At 39.7% G+C, this 18690-nt stretch overlaps 1 protein-coding gene across 2 annotated transcripts in view; it reads right to left on the bottom strand.

The window, feature by feature from the left end:
* The window catches only part of PTPN12 (protein tyrosine phosphatase non-receptor type 12), a 115265-nt gene extending 97697 nt beyond the window's left edge, over positions 1 to 17568 (bottom strand). For both annotated transcript variants that reach the window (XR_005217003.1, XM_037836496.1), the window contains exon 1: positions 17432 to 17568. Coding sequence is in view for 1 of the 2 variants with exons in the window: in XM_037836496.1 (XP_037692424.1) it covers positions 17432 to 17530 (99 nt within the window). In the remaining variant the exon portion in view is untranslated. The remainder of the gene's footprint in view (positions 1 to 17431) is intronic.
* Between the last annotated feature and the right edge of the window lie 1122 nt (positions 17569 to 18690).

The following is an 18690-nucleotide window of genomic DNA, read 5'->3' as shown; positions in this document are numbered from 1 at the left end:
CATCAATCTAATACCAAAACCAGGCAAAGATGCTACAAAAAAAGGAAAACTACCGGCCAATCTCCCTAATGAATATAGATGCAAAAATCCTTAACAAAATACTTGCAAATCGAATCCAAAGACACATTAAAAAAATCATACACCATGACCAAGTGGGGTTCATTCCAGGCATGCAAGGATGGTTCAACATAAGAAAATCAATCAATGTATTACAACACATTAACAAGTCAAAAGGGAAAAATCAATTGATCATCTCAATAGATGCTGAAAAAGCATTTGACAAAATCCAACATCCGTTTTTGATAAAAACACTTCAAAAGGTAGGAATTGAAGGAAACTTCCTCAACATGATAAAGAGCATATATGAAAAACCCACAGCCAGCATAGTACTCAATGGTGAGAGACTGAAAGCCTTCCCTCTAAGATCAGGAACAAGACAAGGATGCCCGCTGTCACCACTGCTATTCAACATTGTGCTGGAAGTGCTAGCCAGGGCAATCCGGCAAGACAAAGAAATAAAAGGCATCCAAATTGGAAAAGAAGAAGTAAAACTGTCATTGTTTGCAGATGATATGATCTTATATCTAGAAAACCCTGAGAAATCGACGATACAGCTACTAGAGCTAATAAACAAATTTAGCAAAGTAGCGGGATACAAGGTTAATGCACGTAAGTCAATAATGTTTCTATATGCTAGAAATGAACAAACTGAAGAGACACTCAAGAAAAAGATACCATTTTCAATAGCAACTAAAAAAATCAAGTACCTAGGAATAAACTTAACCAAAGATGTAAAAGACCTATACAAAGAAAACTACATAACTCTACTAAAAGAAATAGAAGGGGACCTTAAAAGATGGAAAAATATTCCATGTTCATGGATAGGAAGGCTAAATGTCATTAAGATGTCAATTCTACCCAAACTCATCTACAGATTCAATGCAATCCCAATCAAAATTCCAACAACCTACTTTGCAGACTTGGAAAAGCTAGTTATCAAATTTATTTGGAAAGGGAAGATGCCTCGAATTGCTAAAGACACTCTAAAAAAGAAAAACGAAGTGGGAGGACTTACACTCCCTGACTTTGAAGCTTATTATAAAGCCACAGTTGCCAAAACAGCATGGTACTGGCACAAAGATAGACATATAGATCAATGGAATCGAATTGAGAATTCAGAGATAGACCCTCAGATCTATGGCCGACTGATCTTTGATAAGGCCCCCAAAGTCACCGAACTGAGCCATAATGGCCTTTTCAACAAATGGGGCTGGGAGAGTTGGATATCCATATCCAAAAGAATGAAAGAGGACCCCTACCTCACCCCCTACACAAAAATTAACTCAAAATGGACCAAAGATCTCAATATAAAAGAAAGTACCATAAAACTCCTAGAAGATAATGTAGGAAAACTTCTTCAAGACCTTGTATTAGGCGGCCACTTCCTAGACTTTACACCCAAAGCACAAGCAACAAAAGAGAAAATAGATAAATGGGAACTCCTCAAGCTTAGAAGTTTCTGCACCTCAAAGGAATTTCTCAAAAAGGTAAAGAGGCAGCCAACTCAATGGGAAAAAATTTTTGGAAACCATGTATCTGACAAAAGACTGATATCTTGCATATATAAAGAAATCCTACAACTCAATGACAATAGTACAGTCGGCCCAATTATAAAATGGGCAAAAGATATGAAAAGACAGTTCTCTGAAGAGGAAATACAAATGGCCAAGAAACACATGAAAAAATGTTCAGCTTCACTAGCTATTAGAGAGATGCAAATTAAGACCACAATGAGATACCATCTAACACCGGTTAGAATGGCTGCCATTAAACAAACAGGAAACTACAAATGCTGGAGGGGATGTGGAGAAATTGGAACTCTTATTCATTGTTGGTGGGACTGTATAATGGTTCAGCCACTCTGGAAGTCAGTCTGGCAGTTCCTTAGAAAACTAGATATAGAGTTACCATTCGATCCAGTGATTGCACTTCTCGGTATATACCCGGAAGATCGGAAAGCAGTGACACGAACAGATATCTGCACGCCAATGTTCATAGCAGCATTATTCACAATTGCCAAGAGATGGAAACAACCCAAATGTCCTTCAACAGATGAGTGGATAAATAAAATGTGGTATATACACACGATGGAATACTACGCGGCAGTAAGAAGGAACGATCTCGTGAAACATATGACAACATGGATGAACCTTGAAGACATAATGCTGAGCGAAATAAGCCAGGCACAAAAAGAGAAATATTATATGCTACCACTAATGTGAACTTTGAAAAATGTAAAACAAATGGTTTCTAATGCAGAATGTAGGGGAACTAGCAATAGAGAGCAATTAAGGAAGGGGGAACAATAATCCAAGAAGAACAGATAAGCTATTTAACGTTCTGGGGATGCCCAGGAATGACTATGGTCTTTTAATTTCTGATGGATATAGTAGGAGCAAGTTCACAGAAATGTTGCTATATTAGGTAACTTTCTTGGGGTAAAGTAGGAACATGTTGGAAGTTAAGCAGTTATCTTAGGTTAGTTGTCTTTTTCTTACTCCCTTGTTATGGTCTCTTTGAAATGTTCTTTTATTGTATGTTTGTGTTCTTTCTAACTTTTTTTTCATACAGTTGATTTAAAAAAGAAGGGAAAGTTAAAAAAAAAGAAAAGAAAAACAAGGAAAAAAAAAACAGGTAGTGCCCCCTTGAGGAGCCTGTGGAGAATGCAGGGGTATTCGCCTACCCCACCTCCATGGTTGCTAACATGACCACAGACATAGGGGACTGGTGGTTTGATGGGTTGAGCCCTCTACCACAGGTTTTACCCTTGGGAAGACGGTTGCTGCAAAGGAGAGGCTAGGCCTCCCTATGGTTGTGCCTAATAGCCTCCTCCCGAATGCCTCTTTGTTGCTCAGATGTGGCCCTGTCTGTCTAGCTAAGCCAACTTGAAAGGTGAAATCACTGCCCTCCCCCCTACGTGGGACAGACACCCAGGGGAGTGAATCTCCCTGGCAACGTGGAATATGACTCCCGGGGAGGAATGTAGACCTGGCATCGTGGGACGGAGAACATCTTCTTGACCAAAAGGGGAATGTGAAAGGAAATGAAATAAGCTTCAGTGGCAGAGAGATTCCAAAAGGAGCCGAGAGGTCACTCTGGTGGGCACTCTTATGCACACTTTAGACAACCCTTTTTAGGTTCCAAAGAATTGGGGTAGCTGGTGGTGGATACCTGAAACTATCAAACTACAACCCAGAACCCATGAATCTCGAAGACAGTTGTATAAAAATGTAGCTTATGAGGGGTGACAATGGGATTGGGAAAGCCATAAGGACCAAACTCCACTTTGTCTAGTTTATGGATGGATGAGTAGAAAAATAGGGGAAGGAAACAAACAGACAAAGGTACCCAGTGTTCTTTTTTACTTCAATTGCTCTTTTTCACTCTAATTATTATTCTTGTTATTTTTGTGTGTGTGCTAATGAAGGTGCCAGGGATTGATTTGGGTGATGAATGTACCACTATGTAATGGTACTGTAAACAATCGAAAGTACGATTTGTTTTGTATGACTGCGTGGTATGTGAATATATCTCAATAAAATGAAGATTAAAAAAAAAAAAAACCATATTTTTCTTGCTTTCATAATTAATCTTCTACCATCTAAAATATAAAGTAATTTAAAAAGTTAAAAGTAACATCTAATAATGCTAATGAATGGATTTAGAGTAAATATTTGAACATATTCAATTACTTAACTTGCAAAATCCTACAACTGATATCAACCTATTAGTATGTTCTTCCTTGGCATTTATACAATCTACTTACAGTATTAGAAGGAAAAAATTACAAACAACTAGGCATAAATTATAGGAAATGTCTAAATTATGCAGTAACTCCCTCCAGTGTATCTCTAACATCCAATTCCAATGCACATTAATGAATCTCAGGGACAGGGGAGTAGACAAAAGTAGATGAAGAAAGGAGAACAGGCAAAGAGAGGTGCACATGCACAGCAAGGCAGAGACAGAGAGATACATAGGTACAGAGTCAGGCACACTGACACCCAGACACACATTACAGTACTTAAATTTTAGATGATTCATGAACTAAAGAAACTATAGTTAGATTATTTAGTTTTATTATTGTAAAGTGTATTGTGAAGAAAATACATTAGTCTTTCAGATAGTGATATATTCCTGATATATAGTCAGGAAGTGAATACTCAGTGATCAGATACAATACTTGGATAAAAGTGATTTTTAGAACAATATTTCCTTATAAGAAGGGTAATTCTCTGGTTCCATATTTCAACTCTGAAAAATTACATTTTAAATCTCAGGTACCATAAATATGCAGCTCATAGATTATCTTAATTTTATAGTTTCCACACAGAAACTTAAATTTTTGCTTGACATTTAATGTATACTGAAAATGTGAAATAACTCTCTGGCAGAGACAACAGAATGTTCTCTCAAGTCACAAGGACTCTTTGTGCTTCTCTGAAAGAAGGTAGCTGGAGTTTATTTGGGCTGGAACCTTAAAATAGCATTTTTTTTTTCCAGTTTTGCTTCAAGGATTTTGGAGTAGACAGTTTGGGGGCTGTCTGCCTACTCTGCAAACCATCCCTCTCTTCCTCTAAGAAATGTTCTTTCCATACACATTATGAAATATGCTCCCCACTTTGGTCTACTCCATGTATTTATACTAACAACACCCATATCTCACTGGCAAGGTGACTGATTCTTTCAGGAATCTAAAATTGAGATATAGCAAATCTAGTCATTCTGAACTCTTTACTTAAACTGAGATAAAGTAAATGAGTTAGATCACCTTATGCTGTTTTTATTCAGCATGTGCAGCCCAAAACATGACAGTCAAAAGAGAGAAAGAAATAAGAGTAAAGCAAGTATGCAGAGAAGCAAAGAGAAATTTCCATACAGTTGAAAGGAGAGAAACTGATTAACATGGAGAACCATGAAAAGACACAGAGGCTGACACCAAGGGTAGGAATCATCTAGGTTACAGATGGCTCTCTACTTCTTAGTCCCTGTCCTTCAAGCAAATATTCTGTTGCAAAAAATTCCTTTTTTATCTAAGCTAGTTTGGAAGTATGCTGCAACCAAAAAATCTAAACCAAAAGAAAACTTTTCTATTATTTTCAGGATATGGATGCCCTGCTTTTCTTTTTTAATTAACTTTTTCTCCAATTCATAAGAGTGAAAATGTTGGCCTGGGCAGCATCACGTCATAGAAAAAGCATCTGCTTTGATGCCTTAGGTCAAATTCAGCTCTGCCACCTTCTAACCATAAGACCTAGAAAAAGTTCCTTAATTTCTAACAGTTTTAACTTTCCTATTAACATTAAAGTCTCTAGAACTTCACGAGTAAATCTATTGTACACAATGAGGGGGAGAAGGTATCTAGAAAAGCTATCTTCCATGTTTTTGTAGCTTGGGATCTAGAACTCCTTTTCTTTCTCACATTGATTCTGGTCCCAAATGCATAACAACTTCAAATCTTCTTGTGAAAAATTTGAATTGTCTGAGAAATCCAAACTAAGCAAGAAGCCTACCTCTATAAATAATTTGCCTATATCCTAAAGGTTTTTTTTTTTAATGTAATTTTTTTTTTTACTGGGCACTGACAGAAGCCAACATAAAACACTGATCTAGCCATAAGAACTATATTAACAGAGAGTACTACTTTATATATATGGGATAAAGTGAAATGAATAGATTTAAGAACAGTGACCACATAGCTGGAAATGCATTTTAAAAAGCGCCTTCATATCAACCAGACCATACATTCTAAGACTAAACAACCATGACATAATGGGACTTCAAAATGCGTCTCACCAAACACCCAGGTGCCCAGAGGCCCAATTTATATTATCTCAAACTCAGCCTTTAATTTGATCTCCCTTAGGGAATCCCCTCCTATTATTTGTATTCATAGACTTATTTTATACACTGTCACCCTATTCCTCCTCATCTGTAACCCACCATTTTATCTCCATGTGTGTGCAAGTACTTGTTTCATACACCTGAAATGCCTTCTATCCACCTAGTCCGCCGGACAAAACTCTTCTTTCAAGCGTCAGTTTAAATGTGGTTGGAGATTTAGGCTCTCCCGCCTGTTTAACAAGCCTCCAGACTGTAAACTACCTGAGGGAAATGACTATCATCTTTTCAATCACCAATTCTAAACACAATGCCTAGGGCATAGTGGGCACAAAATAAATATCTTTTGTATGAACCAATGGATGATAGGGACCATGGACAGATGACAGGAACTCATCTTTGCATTCCTTCAGAGCCACCAGGGTAGCTACTCAAATGTTGTTAAAAGAGCTTTTAAATGCAGATTACGTCTAAAAACAATTACAGGAAATATACGTATTAGCATGGACCCAAAGCCTCTGAAATCAACATGATCTACATTCCATACTCCCCAAGAAAAGCTTTTTAGGGAGCAACTACTGTTTATTTCCTATATCTATCATAAGCCAGCTCAGACCCGATAATATTGAACACATGGAAATAAGTTTTTAGAAATCCTAAGCATGATTTCAGAAAAAAGGAGATAACTATCAAGTCTTAACTGCATAGGTCTAAAAAATTTTAATACTGCAGGAAAAGTGAAATGCTGGGAGAGGAGTACAACTCCTATTTGGTACAAGACTCACCTTATTAGGAAGTCTTCAATTTAAATCTAATGGAAGGCTTTTCCCCCCAGGGTACTAAAAATCAAATTTTACTATGGAGAATAAGTGCTTTAAATATTTACCCCAGAAAAATCAGAATTATATTTTTTGCTTCTAACTTCCTGGGTTAATATGGTTAAGTCATTCTTTCTGGTTTTCAAAGTACTGGTCTATAAAATAGAAGGAAGGTTTTCTAAGAAAGGGGAAAACTATGTTCAATGATACAACCACATACAAGCAAGATTTCATTAATTCAGTGGGCATGCTCAAGGATAACGAGTAGCTTATTCCAGGGGAAAGACGGGAAACATACTGCAGAGTGTAGGAGTCTAACACCGGAAAGATAATGTGAGATTTGATTAAGAAGGATCTGGAATGCCAGGCTGTTGGGAACTGAATCATGTCCCCACAAAAAGCATGTTCACACCCCAACACCTGGTCCTGTGGGTGTGAGTCCGTTTGTAAATCAGACCTTTGAAGAGGTTATTAGTTAAACGTGCCCAAACTGCACGAGGGCGGCCCTTTATCCAAGATGTCTGACTTCCTTTCAGCAAAGGAAATGGGGCAGACAGAGAAAAGCCATAAGAGAAGCAAAAAGCTGGAAGTCAACAAAACCCAGAAGAGAAAGAAGATGCCATCACGTGTAATGCCATATGTCAGAAAAGCCAAGGACCAAGGATTGCAGGCAGCTAGCCCTAAGAATGCCAAAATCTTTGGGAAGAAAGCACTGCCTTGCTGGCACCTCAATTTTGGACTTCTCCTAACCTCAAAACTGTGAGCCAATAAATTCCCGTTGTTTAAGCCAACGCACTGCATGGTATTTGTTTTAGCAGGCTGGAAACTAAAACACAGGCCAAGAAGTAACAACAACAACAACAAAAAACAACACACGGGCAGAAGAAAGAAAACTGGGGGGTATGGGGAAGGGGAAATTAGTGCATCAAAAGTGGGAAGTTAGACATATGTATATAGTTTTTAAAAGAGCAGAGCTTGGATCTGACACTCAGAGTTGACTTAGGGCATTTAGAATTTCTAATAATTTTAATGATCATCAAAGAGGGCCATGAGTTTTGTCCTTTTTTTTTTTTTAAACTTACATTTTTTGATAATGGAAATAAAACCATGTTTACAATATGGTCCTATATATATGTATGTTACAAAAAATATTCAACTAAGCAGCAAGACTGGGACTCAAACCCACATCTCCCTTCTTTTATAATCAGTACACTTTCCATTGTCCCAGATGCCAACACTTGAAAGTGGTATTTTAGAAAAGTGAGTATGCTGGCTAAGCCAACTTGAAAAGTGAAATCACTGCCCTCCCCCCTACGTGGGATCAGACACCCAGGGGAGTGAATCTCCCTGGCAACATGGAATATGACTCCCGGGGAGGAATGTAGACCCGGCATCGTGGGACGGAGAACATCTTCTTGACCAAAAGAGGGATGTGAAAAGAAATGAAATAAGCTTCAGTGGCAGAGAGATTCCAAAAGGAGCCGAGAGGTCACTCTGGTGGGCACTCTTATGCACACTTTAGACAACCCTTTTTAGGTTCCAAAGAATTGGGGTAGCTGGTGGTGGATACCTGAAACTATCAAACTACAACCCAGAACCCATGAATCTCGAAGACAGTTGTATAAAAATGTAGCTTATGAGGGGTGACAAGGGGATTGGGAAAGCCATAAGGACCACACTCCACTTTGTCTAGTTTATGGATGGATGAGTAGAAAAATAGGGGAAGGAAACAAACAGACAAAGGTACCCAGTGTTCTTTTTTACTTCAATTGCTCTTTTTCACTCTAATTATTATTCTTGTTATTTTTGTGTGTGTGCTAATGAAGGTGTCAGGGATTGATTTAGGTGATGAATGTACAACTATGTAATGGTACTGTAAACAATCGAAAGTACGATTTGTTTTGTATGACTGCGCGGTATGTGAATATATCTCAATAAAATGAAGATAAAAAAAAAAAGAAAAGTGAGTATGATGTGTGGAATGGAATGGATAAGGCAAGAAATTAGAGGTAAAGAGAGAAGCACAATAGCTATTGCTTGTAATCACTCCCAAAACACTCACAAATTACAACATACCACTATTTTTGAAGACATGCCAGTGACATATCTGGATTTTATTAATTAAATCCAAAACCAAAAGTATATAAAAAATGGACCTTTTATTAAAATTAATATTCTTAGACAGTGTCCCCAAAGTATGATTCATAGGGTAGAGGATGCACAAGTAGAGAAGTGGTCCCTGAATCCATATGCACACTGAGCAGTGTCCAGAGACATATACACATAGTACTGATTTTCAAATTTATGTAGAGGATATTGCAATTAATAAAATAATATTTTAAAATGTTACTGAATTCAGTCAAACTCTTTATCTTGTATTTTCTTTTCCTTGATACTGAAAGTACAGCTACAGTTGTGTAAGCACACCTGTGTGTAAGAAGGGGAGAGATAATTCTCATACTCGTTTAAGTGACAAGTCCTTGGACCATCTGAAAAATAAGCCTATGTCTTACAGTATTAAGTGCACCTACAACTTCTGCTCATGCAATCATGAATTGCAGGCACAGTGTTAAGCAACGGGGATACAGAGAAGTCTCAGCCTCTAGTCTTGGAGGCTTTAAGTCTGGAGAAGATAGAAAGGTAAATATTTATGTATCTAATGAAATGAAATCTACAGAAACATAGAAGCACTTAACATGAACAAAAATTTAAATTTATCTAAATATTAATGTCTTATTTTCAGTTTTAACCTCTCAAAAACATTTTGCCAACTAATGTCAAATATTGAAGAAGAAAAAAGCTAACAATATCCTAAAAGTAAATATAGTAAAACATTCTTGAGAATTAACACAAGGTAAATTTTTAGTGTGCTGTATCGAGTCATGTCTGGAGAACTACTTAAAAAGTTCACTTCCACTTTCAAAGTTAAGTTAAAACATAAACATGTCTGGTTGAACACCCATCAAAGAATGGATAAGAAAATCTTAACTAGTGGCACAGGGAACACACTAAGATTAGTTCAAATGCAAGGAATGAAAAATATTTCCTATTACTCTAGCTTTGAAAAACAAGTTAGATATACACTTACTGAGATAATTTTTAAAACCTACAGACCAACCACAAGAAGATATCACTTCACATCCGATAGGATGGCTGCAGTAAGAAAGACAATAACAAGTGCTGGCAAGAATGCAGAGAAACTGGAACCCTCAAACATTCCTGGTAGGAATGTAAAATGTGTGGCTATCTGGCAGTTCCTCGTTAAATACCGAGTTTCCATATGACCCAGGAATTCCATTATGCCAAGAAAACATAATAACCAAGAGAACCGAAAATACGTGTCCACACAAAACCTTGACCATAAATGTTCATAGCAGAATTATTCATAGTGGCCAAAAAGCAGGAAAAAAAAATGTCCGTCAACTGATAAATGGGTAAAATGTGGTGCATCTATACATATTATTCAATCATAAAAAGGAATGAAGTGTTAACACATGCTACAACATGAACCTTGAAAATACACCAAGTGAAAGAAGCCATTCACAAAAGACCACTATTTTATGACTCCATTTATATGAAATGTCCAAAATAGGCAAATTTATGGGGGCTGAAGGTAGACTGGTGGTTGTCTAGGGCTAGAGGGAGGAAGGAATGGGGAACGGATGCTAATGGGTATCAGGTTTCCTTTGGAGGTGATAAAAGTGTTCTAAAATTAATTGTGCTGATGGTTGCATAATTATGCAACTATACCAAAAACTAGTGAATTGTACACTTTAAATGGGTAATTGGATAGTATGTGAGTTATATCTCACTAAAACTGTTATTAATTTAAGAAAAAACCAACAAGCTACAATATTCAATAGTTTAACAAACAACAAAAATTTTTATACTTATCTAGTCTCTAGCATAAGATCTTCCCAGGCTTTCAGTCTTCCCTCTCCTGTGTCCTACCATTTCAAATCCAAACTTGGAAGCAAAAACTTCAGAGATCTTAACCAAAGACAAGGCTCTTGTCATCGGTCTTAAAATTATACTTAAACAATAAGCATTCCACAAAAGAGGATATACATATGGATAAGAAATATATGAAAAATATTGTCTCTATTTCTATTTCTCATTTCTTTTTTTTTAAAGCAGAGGGCGGGTGAGGATCTATCCTTCAACTTGCATCTTCCTCCAGCTTCTTCCATCTACTTTCACAGAAGTGAATAGAAGAATTCTATACCTACTTCAGGTATTTATTTTCTCTTCTACCCACTACAATCTGGCTTCTTCCCATACTCCAACCCCAAACTGCTTTTTCCAGTCACCAAATCACTCTGCTTGCCCATACTTAATTGGGTACTTTCTCAACCTTACCTTACAGGTCTTCCCAGGATTACCTGACTCTGGTAACTACTCGTGCCTTTCCTGAAACTCTCCAGGATTCTCTGACACCTTTCTCTGGGTCCCACTCCCTCCTCTCTGACCAAACCGCCCTTCTCTGGCTGCTCTTTAAATGCTGATGCTCTTCAACCTAACCTGGTCACTCTATGTGCTTTTCTAAATAAGCTCATTCACTCGCATGCTTGCAATTACCTCCTACTTGCTTCTATGATGACTCCCAAATCTTTAACTCCATCCTGTCAGCTTCCTTGAGTTCCACATTTCTACTAGATGTTCCATTGGCATCTCAGTTTTAATATGTCTAAAACTAAACTCATTTTCTTCTCCCTTGAAACTTCACCCCACCACTTTTCGTTTGATCCCCTCTACTTGTTTCTATTCCCTTACTCCTTACTTGTATACCAAAAGGTACCTTCTAGCTTGTATGACAGTATACCAAGCTAGAAATCTTAAGAGTCATAGAACAATACTCCTTTCTCCTTTACTAAGACATTTAGTAAATCACTGAAACTTCTTTCTTAATCTTTATCAGATCCATTGTATACTCTAGATTCCCACTGTTCATTTCTAGGCCCTCATATCTCACTTTTTATATTTCAACAACTTCCAAAAGGCTCTTCTCCATCCCCTAATCCATCCTTTCATCCGGCCACCAGAATCAACTTTCTAAACCACAAATCTGTCAAATGACTTTCTTAAAACATTCAGTGGCTCTCCAGAGGCCCATAGTAGTAATTCTCAGGATCTCTATCAGAACTTACCTAAATGATATAACAGAAGCTCGTAGTAAATTTCAAAGAGCTAGGGGTGGTGGTGTTGCTGCTGAGCCAGCATGTCTATTTTCATAATTCTCATACTTTCCCTGTGACTCTAAGAGTTGCAATACAGAATTATCCAGAATTACTATTACTGGAATATAGAATAAAAATTTAAAATAGCATAGATACAAGATCCTTTACAATCTGACCCCTACTTACCTTTCCTAGCATTATCTTTAGCCTTTATCATGCATTAGCTCACCGGTTCTCAAAGTATGGTTCAGAGATCCCTAGATGCTTCAGGGAGACCTTAGGGTCAAAACTCTTTTCATAATAATATTAAGTGTGTTTCATTTATAAATATGAGAATGTACAGACTTAATCCAATAATTTTTTTTGCTTTTATCACTTTATTTTAGGAGCATACAGTGGAGTTTTCAAGTGGGGTTATAACACTTTATACTGTGGGACACATGACATTGCAAGAGACTTAATACTGCAGAAATGAAATGCCAGTTGTCTTCTATTAAGCCAAATATTAACGAAATCTGCAAAAATATAAAACCAATCACATTCTTCTAATTCTTTTGTTTTGAATAGTTACTTGTAATAAAATGTATGTTAATATGTAATGAGTTTATCATTATTTTAAATTGAATTAAATATTTTTTTTAATTTTTCAGTTTTTATTTCTAGCATAGTAAATAAACAAAACAAAAGCTCTTCGGGGTCTTCCGTATGTTTTAAGAGTGTAAAGGGATCCTAAAACCAAAAAGTTTGAAAACTAATGCATTAGCTATAGCAAATTACCTATTTACCCCTAAAAATGCTCAACTTTAAAACCTCCATTCTTTTGCATGGTAATGTACCCACCACTGGCCTAGTCCCACCCACCTAAAAAAAGTAAAAGGACCTCAGATGCATCCTGGGAAGCAGGAAAATAGTAAAAACAATGACTTTACAGTCAGACAAAACACTTAACTTCTCAGAGTGTGCTTCTTCAACGGTAAAATACAGGTTATATTTACCTCATAAATTGTTGAGATGTTAAATGTAAGTAAAATATTATAGGAATGCAAAATATTAATTTCCTTTCTACTTCAAAAAATTAAATGCATAACTACTCTGGTAGTTCTGTGGTTGTGTTTGATTGATAAACTAAGTTTTCATTAATTTAAATATTAAAGTTATTTTAGATGGCATTTTAACATAGGATGGCTTGTTAAAATCTTAACTAAGGCTACCCACCCATTTGGCCTCAGGAAGACATCCATAAATCCTCCCCTCCCAAGACTTCATCGAGTCAGAGTACCATAATTCACACCTCTGCTGCCTCCTGTTTCTTAATACTCCTCCGAGTCAACTTACTAAATTTTTGTTCTCACCTTCATAAACAGAGACAGAATCGGTTACTAAACTGACACTGCCATACTCGCTTGTAGCTTAAGTGTTATCTTTTTATACAAGTATCTACTGCATATTAGATAGCCTTTGGCCTGACAAGAATACATCTACCCATTGTTTCAACACTTTTATTAAACATGATACATTTTAAAAGGCAAAAGAAAATGACTGAAAATGAAAACCCAGGCAGCTGTTTCTTTCAATCTCTAGTTCTCCATGATTAGATAAATTAGCCATTAGAAAACAGACCTTAGCACAATAATTTGCTAGATAATGACCCTAAATATCAGTCCTGCACTTTAACCCCGTTAAGTAAGTAGTATTTTTCATCTTCTAAAGATGAGAGAACTCAGTCTCATTTTCTTTTAAGTGGCTTGCCCAAGGTCAGACAGCTAGCCCAAGGCAGATAGGAGTAAAACCCAGGTCTGTCAAACATGACTTCTAGTTGTCATGATCACTGTCTGTCATCTTGTAAAGACTAAAAGTTGATAGTTGAGATCAAGTTCTGGATCTGCCATAACCTAGATGTTTAACCTTCCATAAGTAACTATCTCAGTTTATATAATCTAAGTGTCTTAGCTTTCTCCTCTTTAAAAGAGGATGGGAGAGTGACAATGTGATTGTGAAGACCTTGTGGATCACACCCCCTTTATCTAGTGTATGGATGAGTGGAGGAATGGGGATAAAAACTAAAGGACAAATGGGGTGGGATGGGGGGATGATTTGGGTGTTTTTTTTCACTTTTTATTCTTGTTCTGGTTCTTTCTGATGTAAGGAAAATGTTCAGAGATAGATTGTGGTGATGAACGCATAACTATGTTATCATACTGTGGACAGTGGATTGTATATCATGGATGATTGTATGGTGTGTGAATGTATTTCAATAAAACTGAATTTAATAAAAATAAAAAAATAAAAAAAAAAAAAGAGGATGGGAGCACAACAGGCCAAGGGCAGGAAGAACAGTTAATGGCAGGTGGAAAAATTTCTATCCTCACTGGTAATCAAGAAATTCAGACTAAAACAAGATACCATTTTTCAACCATCAAATAATCAAAGATCAAGAATATTATAAAAATTTTTGTACATTACTGACAGTTGTAAAAACTGGAAAAGCTTTTTCAAAAAGTTATCTGTAACGCGTATTAAATGTTTAGAGCCTATTACCCAGTACTTCTAATACTGGAAAGGTATCTTATGCAATAATCCAAAATATAGACTTTATTCATCACATAAATATTCATCGCAGAATTATGATACATAATAGCAGGAATCAAATGGTCTAAACATTCAACCATAAGGAAATGGTTAAGGTAAAAAACAGTCACCAGATGAAATATTATAAGCCATTTAAAACCGTTTTTACAAAGTAGTTTCAATAATGAAAAACTTAACAAAATGTTAGGTAATAAACTACATATATATATATATATATATATATATGGATCTATAATGGTATATGTAGTACTGACTCACAGAAGCATTAGAAACATTATCAGAGGTGGTCTTCAGGTAATCTATAGAAAGGCTGGGTAGAATAATTGAAAGAGCACTGTGCCTGGAGTCAGACCAGAGATTGTATGCCCATTCTACTTTCCTAAGTATGACACGACTAATTATTATTCTGTAATTTCCAAATTTGAAATAATAAGCAATATTATGGTGGAACAGGGTTATAATAACTAGATTATGTCTAAGGCCACTTTCAGTTCTAATCTGCTACAATTTAAAAATGAATGTCTGATTCACTTCAGAATTTATTAATAACACAACAGAATCTGAGCTCTACCCTCCATTCTCTTTCCATGATAGAGGGACAGAGCTAGGGAGATTTCTTTCTCCAGTCTTTTAGACAAAGGAAAAAATGGCACTAACTATGTGCAGCCTTAATCATAACTTATTGCTTATCAAGTCAGGGAATTAAAAAAAAAAAAAGCACTATGTAAGAATAGCCTTAGTCATCAAATCTCAAATACAGAATCACCTAGCTATTCCTAGGTATTATGGAATAAAAAGGAAACTCATTTAGTCCTTGAGAAATGATACCTTCAATAAGAATCCCTGACTCATCCCCAAAGAACGAACCCTAAGACTACCTCCCCTGTACAGTAGTTCACAGACTGCACACCTGTCCTGATGGCCTGCATCACCAAACAATGCTCTTTCCTGACAGGATATGTCCAGGGATAATAATATGGCTAGGATGAAAACAAGAAGTAGCCAGCCAGGGACCATACCACCTTTTCTTCCATAACCAGAACAAGACTTTACTTTAAGATGTTTTAAAAATTCAAAATAAATATTTTCTTCTATTTTTGCTAGACAGTAGTAAAAAGGGGACTCTGACCAATTATTGAAAATGACACCATCTGAAATATACCAACACAATCAAAATTCTCAAGAGTTAAGAAAAAGTCCTCTCCTTTTTTACCCTTTTCAGATCAAAAAGTAGTATTTCAAAAGTACTTAGGCTAAATATCAAGAGAAAATGTTTAAAATAACGCATAATCAGATTATTTAATCTATACTTTCTAGTCTTCAAAACATACTAACAAAACCTTACTCCTATCCTCTACTGATTTGGAGAGGCAGGAATCACAAAGCTCAACAATATGATCATAATACTGAGTAACCTCAAGGATCTATTTCATAAACTTAACAATTTTAACGCCAAAGCTTTACAAGACTGAAGTCTTTTTAAACTGTGAAAATTTAGTGAATTTAGTATTTCAGTACTAAAAGTTTCTTCACCTGCACCTTGAAAACAAAGACCATACTTTGAAACAAAAAGTAGCCAATGTTGGCTGCCCATTCATTTTTATAGACTTAAGCTCTGTATCTTTTTTATAATCGAATTTCGGAGATAAAAGTATTATTCATGGAGGTGTACCTTGCCCAGGAGCTAAATTTCCCCCAGCTTATTTCCCATCTCCAACCCCCGCCAAGGCTAAGGAGCAACTACTTCCCAAAGTCCCACTTCCTTTTCCATCCACAGACCTCCAGGGTTTCCAACGCCCCAGTCTTGCGCAATATCCGTAGGAGCAGCAGCCGCAACCACCGCCTCCAAAGCCGGGAAACAACCCTAGAGGGAACATTGTCCAGCAGAAAAATAAAGGGGGGAGCGGGGGGAGGTAGTATAGGAAGTCGACTTCTGGTCCCACGCCTTCGGATCTGACTCCCCTCACAGTGATGTATCTAGAGCAAGTTCATGAACAAGACTTTTAACCCTCACCTCCTGCCAAGCCCGCCCGCAGAAGCAGCAGGCGGAAAGGGGCGGGGGGCTGAGAAGGTTATCTTCCAGTTCAGGGCTTCGGCCCGATAGTCGCCTCCGCCCCACCAGGACTATTGTTCCCAAATTCCCCACCCCCACCCCGGATAGGAAGTAATAGTCACATCCCCTCCGCCTTTGGCAATATCCCCTAGGGAGTCCAAGTAGGCTTCCTTTAGGATAACCCCCTCCCCCCCACACACACACACTCCCCCCTCAACCTAAAGTTACACTGACTCTAAGACCACCTCAAACCTGGGTCTCAGGATAGAAGAGATGGGACGGGGGTAAATGGAAATTAGACAAACTCCGAGATTCCTTATGCAAGACCTTTTCACAAGCGTTGGACGTAATTGCCAACCCAGACACGGCAGAAGTCCTACCTTGCCCACCTCTGAGACCAGCTTGGGCAAAAAGACCCCACGAGTTAATGCCGACCTCAACAACCCCGTTCCTCCGTCAGCCGGATCCTTCCCCACCCCGGACACTGCCAGACACTCCGCCTCGACTCTCCCGGGAAGGACAGGCCAGGTGTGGAAAGGCAAATCCTCCCGAGCAGTACCTCACTCGTCTCCGGTTCCAGGCCCCAGACACAATAGGTGGTCGCGGGCAGCGGTGCCAGATTAGGGCTCGGCCCAGCGGCCGCTCCCTTCGCGGCCCGGGAGCCCGCGGAAGGGGCAGCGAACGCGGGAAAAGCAGCAAGGAGACCTAGGGGCGGAGGCAGTCTCACCTCCCGCCGGCCTCCGGGTCCACCCGGCCCTCGGGGTTGGTGCGCGCCCCCTCCGCCCCTCTCCTCACAGCCGCACACAAAGCGCTGGCGGCACGGGCCGGCCCGGCGAGGCGGCGGTGGGCTCCAGTGCTCACAAGAGGAAGGGACAGCGAGGTGGAAGACTCACCATGAAGTCCCGGGCGAAGTTGTCCTCCCCATTGTGGTCCGGACTCTTCATGGCCTGGACCCTCTGGATGAATTTCCTCAGGATCTCCACTTGCTCCATCCTCCCGCGTCCCCCCGGCTGCGGTCGCTGGCCCCCCCGCCGCCGCCCGCCCGCCCGGCGCAGAGCCCGCTCCGTCTTCCCCAGTTCGCTCCCCCTGAGCGTCTCCTCCCTCCTGACCCCCACCAACCCCCGACGCTCCCTCCTCCCCACCGACCCAGGCGGCGGCAGCGGTGGCACCCAGCAGGGCTCCCAACACCACAACTCCCAGGGGCAGCCGCTGCTCTCCCACTGTACGAGCCGAGCCGCTGCGGCTAGCGCCAGTCCCAACCCCCAGCTTGCTCCATCCTCCTTCCCCTTCCTCCTCCTCCGTCGGAGATGCCGCCACCGCCTCAGGAACACGGCTCTCCGCTTGCCCTGCTCCCCCAGTCCCCGGTTTCTCCTTCCCCCCCCACCACCACCACCACTAGCAGACGCAGCCGACCCTCCCGAGCAGCGCGCTCCCGCCGCCACCCAGACGCGCGGCCCCGCACCGCGGCTCCGCCCCAAGCGCTACGCCGCGGCGATCCGCCCCGGCCCATCAGCCTCCCAGACCAAGCTCTCAAGCCCGCCCAGCAGACCCGGGCTTCGCTTGGAGTGGCTGGAAGGTACTCCGGCGGTCTGGCCAGCCACCCGACTCCACTTCCGGGGCGTGGTCCCGTCCCGATACTTCGTAGGTCTGAGCAGCGATAAAAGGACTGTTGGTTACTCTACCGGAGTGAATTCGACTTTTCGTAGGCCCAACTAGTCGGTCGGGTAAGACGTTAGTTAGAATTTACGATCTCACCGCTTAGGGCGAGGGGAAGCAGATTACCCCGAGTGCTTCTTCAACGCTGGCGCCGCCACCATGGGCTGAGACTTTAAGTCCCGGCCTGCGGGCGTCCAGGGACGGGGGGTGGGGGGTCGGTAGTGGAAAGAGAGGCATGCTGGGAACTGTAGTAATGCATTCTCCACGTTCACAGCAGGTATGTCTTCATCTTACTAATGTCTATTGTTGAGAGTTCACTGTAATAAGGCCTTAACAACCTAGGATTTGGGGGGATTGTTACGACTAGGAGAAGCGAAACGTCTCTTGAGTGAAAGGATTTTGCTCTTTACAAATCCACCCAAGCTCTGGCGAGTAAGCGCCTGAGAATCCTAATACATCCTAATACATACTATGCATGAGGTAGGGGCTCAATGTT

Source organism: Choloepus didactylus, chromosome 5, assembly GCF_015220235.1.
Source record: "Choloepus didactylus isolate mChoDid1 chromosome 5, mChoDid1.pri, whole genome shotgun sequence".
NCBI lineage: Eukaryota > Metazoa > Chordata > Mammalia > Pilosa > Megalonychidae > Choloepus > Choloepus didactylus.
This window is presented reverse-complemented; position numbering and strand designations above follow the sequence as displayed.